Below are 11,079 nucleotides of genomic sequence, written 5' to 3' on the forward strand. Positions count from 1 at the left end.
TGGCATTGGTGTGGCCGTGGGCATGTTTTGGGTGCTCAGACCTACCCCTGACACCTTGTCTCCTGCTCCTTTCCCCACATTCCCAAGGTCGGTTCCGTGGTGGCCGTGGGCTGGATCCGCTCCAAGAAAGCTGTCGACTGGCGTCTCTTCCGCAACATCTTCCTGGCGTGGTTTGTGACTGTGCCGGTGGCCGGCTTGTTCAGCGCCGGAGTGATGGCACTGCTGATGTACGGGATCCTGCCTTACGTCTGAAAAGCCTCCTCCACTGGGAAAAGGGGAAACGGCCAAGCTACTACCGAGGGGAGACACGTTCCCATGAGCGAATCAGTCAGAGAGGATCCATCTTCCATAGCTAACTTTTTATCTACTGTACATAAAAATGTGTCATATTGGTGACATGGTGATGTGGTGCCATTTCTTATATATTAAAGAAATATATATGCATATAATAGGTAACAACACCTAAGTTATATTATCAGTGGGGTGAAAATAATTGCCTAGAATTTAATATTTAGTAAAATTTGTACATAGTGTATCATTTTGGTGGCAATTTTTTAATCTTTTGAAGAAGAGTATGGATTAGGAAATGTTTCTTGTCCATTTGATGTAAGAAGAAGCGAGGTACAGGACTGCATAACCCATGAATTTTTTTAAAGCTATTAAGATACTGGAACAAAATTAAATGTGCAGAAGTGCTTTTCATAAAATAACTGTTCATATCATGTTGATCTCTGTGTATCATAGCGTGATGGTTACAGCTGTGTAAATACTTATTAACAGTAACTTTTAAATGGTGCATTTCCCTTATATATTTTGGATAAGAAAGTTCAGGAAGTACCAAAGAAGCAGGGGAATAGCTTGCCGATATTATGTTGTCTGCACATGTGGGCATGTGTTGTGTTTCCCCACCTCTGGTTCAATGTCATTTGCACCAAGCTCCCGCCCATGGGGCTGGGACAGTACTGTTCATGTCTTAATGTAACTTTTAAAAAAAAGGCACACAAAATAGTTAGTTCTTGTTACTTAGTAGACAGACCACTCTTCTCCACTTTAGCTGATAGTAGACTGACTTCATTTTGTGGGCTGAAGTGTTTCACTGCTCACCTTCGACCTTTCTCCTCCAAGTCTCAGCTCCTGGTTGCCCTGCTGTCAATTCCAGCAGGAGAACGGGCCATCAGTCTCCTCTTTCTCTGTCCATCTAGCCACAGCCACACACTCTCAGGTACAGGAGGAGGACTGAAGGGGGCACAGCACCCCCACCTACAGAAGCAAAGGGCAGCAGCAGGTAGGACACGGGCTTAGCCCTGGTTTTGTGGTTGGAGTGGGTGCTTGCGGGCATGCTGACCCAAGCAGTGGCTGGCATGAGGAACACAGCAACAAGGTGAACAGAGGCCAGGTCCCCCTCCCGCCCACCGTGATGTCCTATCCCACACCACAGCATTCCGGCCTCCAGCCGTGATGCCAACAGTGAGGAGGGGGTGGAAGGCAGGCCCTGCATGGATGGAGGTTGCGTGGTAACCAGCATTTGGGATGAAATCTTTTCACAGCAGCTCGGGGGAAAGCCCCTGCATGGCTTTGGAAAGTACATTTGGGTGAAGGTTATATTTGTGGGCGGGAGGCAAAAGGGCAAGAGGTGCCTGAAGGAACTTGGGAATCTATTACTGTTTAAATGCTGCTAAAATTTTGATAAAATGTTCTTGGTACTCCATTGTGACTTTTCCATTGGTCATTCATACTAAATTTATAATAAAAAAATAAACAGCCCCTCTCACTGTTTGCATCTTGGGTTCTTTGAGCGTGCTACCCATAGAGGGAAGGCTCTGCGGGCAGCTAAAACCTACTCCTTGGCATCCACCGCCTTTTGTTCTTTGTCCACTGGGGTCAGTGGGGATGAAATCACCCTCTGTGTAGCACTGACAAAACCTCTCTTTTCTTCCTGCTGTCCTGGCAGCCTCAGCACCCAGCCCTCACTCTGCCCAGGGCTTTGCTCATAGAGTTCTCTGCAGTTAAGTTTGAGAAGTCAGGGAATGCTTCAGATGCGTTCACTGGGCATTGACTGGCTCCAGCTGCCCCCCCCAACCCTATTTTCTGGGGCTCTGTAAGGATCCCCATGGCTGGGGCTCTGTGGCACTCAGTTTCCAAGCCCTCTGAAACCTGAGAGCCATGGTAGAAATAACACTGGCAAACAGTGGGATCGATGAGCAGTGTCTGAGTGATCAGAGCAGCCAGTAAATGCACAAAGACAATTTGGGACCTGTGAGAAGGGATGGAAGGCCTCACTCTATCTTAGCACTTGTATAAACAAATGCCTGCCCAGTGGCCCGGCAGCTTTCCACCTTGTTTTATCTACAGAGACAAAGCAGACTTCTCTTCCTAGAGCGGCAGGGACCCAGCTGTAGCCCTGCCAGATGCAGGCAGCATGTGCAGGGCTGTGCTGGCTCCTGGGAGGGATATGATAATCCCCCTGCATATGGAGATGGGTGTCTATCAACACACACATCTATGAATAAAACTCTTACAACAGACATGGCCAACAAGGAAGCATCTCCAAAATATCTCCACCCCAAATACAATACAAACCCTTAACCTGTATGTGAGTTTCTCCATGCACAGAGCATTCCTACCTTACCCTGGGACTTTTTTCATCCTTTATGCTTCTCTGGTGGTCAGTGGGCTGTGGCTAGGACTTGTTATTGTCTGCTTGTGCTGCTCAGCCTCATGCTCCACGCAGGTGAAGCTGCTGTGGCATGGTCACGTGTGCATCCTGGTTTGTCCTCCTGAACGGAGCACCCTGCTCTTCCAGCACCCTGCAGCCTTCTGCTCCTGGTTGAGTGCCCTGTGTGCCAGTGACTGGTGGAAGGGCTGAGAACCCCTCGGGGCATGGGGTCTGGCCATGACACAGGTACTAAGACTTGTTCTAGTGTTGATAATGCACCTTGCAAGGCCATGGCAGGGGTGAGGGCTCAGAAAATGCAGCTGGGGGACATGGGCAGGCAACATAAAGGCACAGGACCCTTGGTTTGTTTGTGGTAAGGAGAAGCCACTGATACTGAAAGACATTTAGACAGAGGCGTTTTTGGGTAGGTTACTGTTTGAAGGAGAGTCCTGTGCAATTTATGTGCTGCTACTTCTCTAGGGAAGGCAACAGATGAGAAAAGTTCCCTTTTTTTTTTTTTTTGAAAGGCTTAAGGACCTCTGGTTTTGTTCCTTTTGTTGAGCTTGCTTTAGTGACACTAAGGAGATGGCCTCATGGATCTGATGGAGCATTGATTCAATTTCCTGGTTGCCAAAAGAAAGTCTGAATTTGCCTAAGATTTTGTTGCCACTGTGAAGCTTTGTAAGTCTCCTCCTTTGTAAGCCTGCAATAAAGCAGAACAGAGAAGAATGATAAAGAACAAACACATGAACTGTGCTTTTTCCAGGTGAAGCTGTACAAATAAATATCACACATTCAGCTTAATTTCTGATATCTTTGATCCTAGGAGAAAAATTGATTTCTGTTGCACTGAATTAAATTACATTCTCATACTGATTGACATAAGCAGACTTCCTGCTACTTGTCTTGCAACCATTGAGTTTAGTTCTTGAAACTTGGCTGCTGAACTGTTGCAGTGATGCTATTTTAAAGCTGTATTGATGAACACTTTGTATGAGAGTAAAATTGATCTGAAAGGCCCTATATGCATATTACATGACTTTTCCCACAATTGCAGTTTTCAAAAGGGCATTATTTTTCCTAAGTGAAGCAGTATCTTTAACTTGTACAAACATGCTCTGCTGTTAGCAGCTTCCAGGTGCAGAAGCTTTTGGTGTGAGGGGGTGAAATAACAAAATCTTAACAACTTCTTAACTGCAATTGGCTTATAAAGCAAAGTTAGTGCCTGCAAACCAAGCACATGTGTGAGTTCTATGTCTCCTTACATCAAGCTCAGCTGACACCAAAGAGCCACCTTCAGCAAGATGAGCCTCAGATTATGATTTCTCATCTGATAAGCCCCAAATTCATGGATATGGCATCTTCTACTGCTTGGCAATGGTGCCACAGTGCAAGTATTTACTGTAGATAATTTTTCATTGTTGTGCTTCAGAGGGAGGAAAAGGAGCAGTAGGTGTCCAGCTGATGGCCTGTCCTCTCCATTGTCAAGCTGCACTCAGCTCCGGGATGGGATCCTCCAGCACAGCAGCATGACACATGCCAATTCTTTGCTGTGAGATTCTGCTAAAGAATAGAATCCTCACTTGACCTCTTTTAAGGATAGATAGGATTCTCAGCCTAAGAGACAGCTCCAACAGCCCACATCCCTCCCCCAGCACAAAGGGAGAGGATGCCCATACCTGCAGATGAAGTTGCTGATGTCAGGGAAAGAAATGGAGGATGCTTCCAAGGGAATCAGGAAGACTGTTCTAGTTAAGCAGAAAAGCACTATAACATTTTTAGAGTACAGTAAAACAAATTTCTTACTGTGACAGAATTTATCACCTTTTTTGTTTAAGGGAAAAATGCAGGAAGGTTAATCTGAAAATATTATCTTGCTATCTTGATGCACTTTGTAATGGATGATCTTTCTCTTGCTCTTGTAGGCCAGTTTTGAGAAGCCCCCTGGTCCCTATGGAAAGCAGGTGTGCCTGGAAAAGCAGCTGGAACTGCCCAAGGTCTCTGGTTCGAATAATTTTCTGAATGCCTGACTCCTTCCACTCACACTTCTCATGGATTCCTGGTGATCTCTGTCATCGAAATTGCATGTGGCATGTCTTTTGCACTCATAGGCTTATCAAGGTAAAGCTGACAAGTTCTCTCTTCTCAGCCTCTGCCTCTGCATGACAACCTGGAATAAGTTGTGGCTGCCTCCAGGCAGACGAGGAGTACTGTTTCCTTCAAGAGCAGAGACACTTTGTTACACTGATACAGTGCCTGTCACAGAGTGCTGGGGTGAAGTGCTGCTCAAAATACACCAGAAGGAATGGGAACCACACAAGACATGGTGATGAAAGGGAGGAACTTCAGGCCAGACCCAAGCCCTGCAAAGAGCTTAGTCACCTTATGGGGACAGCTGCATGCCTTCAGTTCAGTGGACAAGCTTTGGGTAGTAGACAAAGGTGAATACGCCCGGTTTTCCTAGGTCACAGTCATGTTCAGTGTCTACCTGCTTTCCTGACAGTTTAGGTAGCATACTGTGAAGACTTTCTTACAGAAATCTGTGCTTGGAATCTTTGAGACAGCATTTCTTCAAGAGCTACATTGCATAAATTTTGGCTAAAACCTTTCTACTGATTTGGGTTATTGTTTCTAAGCACTGCAGAAAGAGGTTAAAAGCTATATGAATTTACGGGGTGTTCTCTTCCATAAAAACCTGTCCTTCCTATCCCATCTTCATCCCAAATAATGTTCATTAAGGCAGAGTTCCCTCTCATTTATGAAGGCTGAAGTAAACGCTCTCTTAGATATCATTTGAAGAAAATTTCCTGGAGCCACTGAGTATTATGACAAAGACTTCTTACTTGTTTCCTTCATTCTTTCATTTTGGGTAGTTTACATCAAAGCAATGGAAAGATACTTCCTTTGTTACGGAAAACTACTTCAGATTCCCTTCACATAGTAATGTGTAGAGACAAAAAGTATTAATTTGTAATATTAACAAATGTGAGATAAAGCACAGATGGTGTTGATAAAAAACACAACTACTAGGATAAGCAGAAAGAGTAGAAATAAAGGAGGTAGAAAGGGCATGCTGACAATACCAAAATAGCTTTCAAAGATCAAAAGGTTGTGACTGAGACAGATGAATAATGGTAGACATAGAAGCTGCTGACACAAAAACAGAAAAGAAATGATGGCTGCAGAGATGACAGTGGCCCTTTCCTGAATTCACTGTCTTTCATGGCCTCTGTTAGAGCAGATTCATCTTGCGAGCTGCTGCTTTTATTCTCATAGATACAGGGCAGAGGTGGCCTGTGACTTTTTGGGTGAGGGCATACGGAGGGCAGTTGCACAGCAAAGCAGGCAGACTTTCTTCTGCCCTACACTGTCCTCCAACCCAGCAGGGCATTCACTCTTCGTCTGCTCAGGCAATTTCAGAAGTAGTACTCAAGGATTAAATTTCCACTTAATTTAATTGAGAAAGGCTGTTGGGCTTTACTGCTATCATTGTTTAGCAGTTATTTTTCCTGAAGCTGCAATTATCACTGCCAATGCAATTCAGCAGGTAATGGAGGAAGTCAGGACAGTATATGCTTCAAATCCTCTCAGGTGCTACCTAACCATGACACTTATCTGAGAGGCTTCCACTCTGAAACGTTTTAACTTCCAAGCCTGGTGATTTTCATTTGTCAGTAATAAAAATCTTAATATGAAGACCTAATAAATGTTTAAATAGATTCTTCATTAAGTGTCATCATTTCTGCTTGGATAGGGTTAATTTTCTTCCTGGTAGCTGAAGCAGGGCTGTGTTTTGGTTTATGATGAAAAGAATGTTGATAATACAGGGATGTTTTGGTTATTGCTGAGCATTGTTTGCACAGCACCAAGGCCTTTTCTGCCTCTCCCCCTACCCTGCCAGTGAGTGGGCTGGGGGTGAAAAGGAAGCTGAGAGGGAGCGTGGCCAAGATAGCTGGCTGAAACTAGCCACAGGGCTAGTCCATGCCATAGACTGTCATGCCTAGTACATAAACTGAGGGGAGCAGTAAGGGAGGGTCAGAGGTAAGTGGGGAGCAATTGCATTGGGCAGGACTTGGTTTTGTTCTTTTTTCCCCCTTGGGTTTTACTTCTCTATTTATTTTCATTACTATTATTATTTAGATTATTGTTGTTTTTATATATTTATTCTACTTATTAAACTGTTCTTCCCTCAACCCAAGAGCTTTAATTTTTTTCCCTGTTCTCATCCCCATCCCACTGCAGGGCAGCAGGAGGGCAAGCAAGCAACTGTGTGGTGCTTAGTTGCTGGCTGTGGTTAAATCACAACGGAGACATAAAATCTAAGACTAGCAGGTTGTTTTTACCTGTGGCCTGTAACCACCTGCAGCATTCACTGATACATTTATAACCATCTAGAGATATGGCATGTGTAATAACACTTCATACTCAATATAGCCCACTGGAGAATGTTCCTTTGATATGAGGCTGAATCATAATTTATTGTTTCAGAGGACATATATTTATTTCTGCTTACAGTCTAGCAACACATGCAATGAAAAAATGTGCTACAAATCTTCTGACAGAGAGAAAGAACAAAACACTGGGCAAGGAAAGCTTGCCATCCTTGGAAGAAAAGGCTCAGTAAGGCAAAGGCAAATTTCTATCTGAACTTAAAGAATTAATTACCCAGACAAAATTTAGGATTAAAATTGCAAAAAACGGGGCTTTCTTTGTGTAGTTATTTTGTGTGCCCTGCTTATTCCTATTCAGTATTACAGTGCCATTAAACAGGTGCGTTCATGATGCAGAACAAATTAAGTGGAACAGTTTTGGAAACGATATGCTTGTTGATGTCCTGCATTCAGCCTGCTCTGTGCTAAAGCAAGTGTGCCATCAAGTGGTGCCGCAGGAAAGAACCTGGCAAAGAACCGATCCTCCAGCTTAAGCCTATCACACACAGGAGACCCCATGTCCTATGCAAGGCCACCTTTTTAGCCTTACAAAACCACAAGTGACAAATATTGATCCTCCACTATAATGCAAGGTGAGAAAGAGCTCTATGGCGGGGGTTACTGGGCATGTCACTACAGGGGCAAAGGTCTGTTAATTCAAGAGGCTTTGAGGCTCCTACAACCAGTGTATCTGAAAACCAACCTCTCTAAAGTCTGTGATGACCCCAGTTATCACATAGTGTGATGCATGTCCTACAGAACAGAACAAAGCTGCTCTCCAGTGACCCTTCTGAGGGACTGATCAGCAGCATGAATTGGTCAGACAGATGATGCTGACTTCAGTGTAGCTCGATTCACACCATCAGGAGTATTTACGTGGAGCTGGAGGATATAAGAATTTGGAGTAAGAGAGGAAATGGCAATACACTATGTGTTAAATACATTAATGTTACTTCCAGTAGATAAATGTCCAAAGGAAATATGACAGTTTGCAAAGATTGTAAGTGACTGCATTTGCACAGTGTATAGTTTGCAGTTCAGGAAAACTGGGAAGAAAAATCCCAAGGAATCTTAGTATTAGTATCACAAAACAAACAGTGAAACATATTGCATACTGTCAGGCTTTCTAAAGTGCCAAGGAAATGTGAGTGACAGGGAAGAGTTCATTGTAAGCCAATGGTAAAGAATGAAAGGTAAGTCTGTAGGAGATGTGCACTCAGTTGCCTGGGAAAGCAGGGAAAGGAGAGAGGAACAGAGTGTTCCCTAAAAGCAAAGACACATCTGAAAGCATTTATGACTACAATTGCAGTTATTTCCTCTTCACTTCAAATGCTGTTGGAAAAGTAAACCTGTTGGTGAGTGAAGGTTTGGCTGAGGCATGGGGGGCTTGGAAAGCAACATGTGAAAAGTAGAGGCCATGCTTTAAAGTGGTCAAAGAAAGTGAAGATCAGGCTTCCCATCCTCTCCCCTGCCACGGTGAGCAGTCCTGCCCTGCTATCATGCTCAAGTGTTAGCAACGCTGGGGCCTGGAAACAGCAATTTACCCTCTGCTCTTCAACTCTTCTATTGTAACACACTGGTTTTTTGCCTTCTTTAAGAAGCAAAGCTTAAATGAGTTTTTCTGCCCCCTCTCGGTGTGGATAAGGGGATGCACAGTCCTACACACCCAGAGTGGCCCAGGCTCTCACTTTCTGTAGAAGTCACTCTGAGGTTTGCTGCCACAGCTCTGTATCAAAGAAGGGTCACCAAAGCTGATGGCAGCATTACAGGCAGCAGCACACAGGGACTCCTGGTCTAGTTGTACTCACCGTGGGCCCTGTGCTGAGCCTGTGAAAATGAGTGAAAAGTCTCCAGTTCATAGAAAGCTACCTCCCAATAATGTGTATTAAACACAGAGGCTTTCAAGCATCTCTGTGTATGCATTTGAACATTACTCAGGGAAAGTGGGCCCCGAGACTAATGGTCTCTATGTAATAGGCTGAGCTACTGTGCAAAAATGTCAGCAACCTCAATGGCAAAGTGGCGTCTCACACCTGTAGGATGGATATTGACCACCTCTCTTCCCTGTCTTAAAAATGATGACTTAGATGAGGTTTTAATCAAATTTAACTTTTTTTTTTTTTATCTGCTCATCAGGCCTCTTAGTGAAGCTTGTAAGCCTTCTCCAATTTTCAGATTGACCAGGTTTAGGGCTCAGAAACAGAATAAATCTTGCATTTAGGGGAGGCAGGGAGGGACTTGAAAAACAGGCACTAAGTCCTGCATAGATGGGACTTACAAGTTGGCTCATTTGGACAGGTTTAGGGTTTGAAAATGAAGACTAGGTTCTGCCTTGTTGAGCCCAGAAACGGGCACTAAGTCACTTGCTTAGGTGGGGCTTGGAACCTGGTTTATTTGACCAAGTTTAGGACTCCGAAAATAAGCCTAAATCCCCGGCCATTCGCAGGGCCGGGCCTCCCTCCGGGGAGGGTGCGCGGGCAGATGGCACTCGGAGAACAGAGTGCCCCTCCCTTCCCCTGTCGGTGCTTAAGGCTCCGCACCACCAGGCCCCAGGGCCTTGGCAGCCGGTGCTGGAGAAGCCCCGGCTCCGTCACATCGGTCTGGGCAGAGCTACGGCCGCCGCGCTGCCCTCCGTCCCGGGACGGTACAGTGCCCGGAGCTGCAGGGGCAGCCCCGGACAGGGCGGGACTCCGGCCCCAGGCCCTGCCTCGGCCCGGCCCAGCTCTTGGCTCGGGTTCGGCACCGGGGCGGAGCTGCGGCAGCCGCCGCGTCCCACTCTGCTCCTCCATTTCCCCGCGGCCGCCAGCGGCTCGTTCCGGCCGGGCCGCGCGGGGTCAGGTAAGGTGCGGGATCTCGACGAGGGGAAGAAGCCGGTGGGCAGTGCGGGTGCCCAGGCGGCCAGGCGGAGCACGCGGGGCTCAGGCGCCGGGGGATAAAGCCCGGAGGGCCGGAGCTCGGCGCCCCGAGCTCCCACGCGTTCCCTGGCCGGGTCGGTAGCACTGCCCGGGGGCTCCTGGGCCCGTCCCCGGCACCACGGACCAGGGGCTCCGGCGGCTGTCTGCGGGACTCAACGCCCGGCTCCTGGGTCTCAGGGGCACAAACCGGGTCGGGCGCTTCCCTCTCTTAATATAGCCCGACTCCCGCTGTTTTGGTGCTAGGAAATGGGCTCCTGAAGGGTAGGAGCAGAGACCGAGTCCTGCGGGTTTGGGACTGGGAACAGATACCCAGTCGGCTGCTTCAGGTCGGCTACTGATGAGGAGGGGAGGGCCATGAGGGATTGAGGAGGGTGCGTGGGCCCCCCCCTGAGGTGAGGGTCTGGTTGTGTTGGTCCCCGAGGCTCGAGAGACTGACATGCATCAGGACAAATCTGAGAGAGGCTCTGGGGGAAAAGGCATTTTTCACACTATCTTTGCGTACAACTCTTTATTCGAGATGTGTACAACAGCCAGAATAGTCATTAACTCAGCAGTCCATATTTACATAATGTACGATTATGACAGTTCAGGTTACAACTGTGATTTGATCAATTGAACAAGTGTTTGAACAAGCTGTAATGAGCTGGAGCAGAAATGAACAGGAGCTGGAGCCACAGGTGAACTGTAGGTGAAATGAAGCCACAGAAGATGAAACCCAACTTGTGCCTAAAACATGCTGGAAGAAAGAACAAGCTGGAGCTGTACCTGAAATAAATGAGCAGGAGTTGGAACAAACAGGTGCTGAAATAAATTGGAGCCACAAGCAGGAGCCATCCACAAGATGGAGCAGAAACAAAACAAAACAGCAGCACCGACCAACCTAAAGCCACAACCATGTTTGAGCCATGAAGTCTCTGCAGCATCTGTGGGTAGGCAGAGCTGGCCAGGCAGAGGCAAGACTGTCCCCAGCCATGTGTGAGGCAGACAGCATCATCATCCTCAGCATAGGCAGCATGCTTCTTCCTGTGAGCTCTACACTGTAAGGTACTAGTAATATGCTTCAACATGGCTGGCAGCA

General features: G+C 46.6%; 1 protein-coding gene across 6 annotated transcripts in view; it reads left to right on the top strand.

Moving 5' to 3' along the window:
- The window catches only part of SLC20A2 (solute carrier family 20 member 2), a 64,270-nt gene extending 57,587 nt beyond the window's left edge, over window positions 1–6,683 (top strand). For 5 of the 6 annotated variants that reach the window (XM_061992458.1, XM_061992461.1, XM_061992454.1 and 2 more), the window contains one exon: window positions 88–1,768. In XM_061992458.1, the coding sequence (XP_061848442.1) occupies window positions 88–252 (165 nt within the window). In that variant the 3' untranslated portion in view covers window positions 253–1,768. Of the gene's footprint in view, window positions 1–87; window positions 1,769–4,581 lie in introns of those variants that run through there. The other variant, XM_061992460.1, reaches the window with a different exon arrangement.
- Window positions 6,684–11,079: the final 4,396 nt, after the last annotated feature.

This window comes from Colius striatus, chromosome 3, assembly GCF_028858725.1.
Source record: "Colius striatus isolate bColStr4 chromosome 3, bColStr4.1.hap1, whole genome shotgun sequence".
Taxonomy (NCBI): domain Eukaryota; kingdom Metazoa; phylum Chordata; class Aves; order Coliiformes; family Coliidae; genus Colius; species Colius striatus.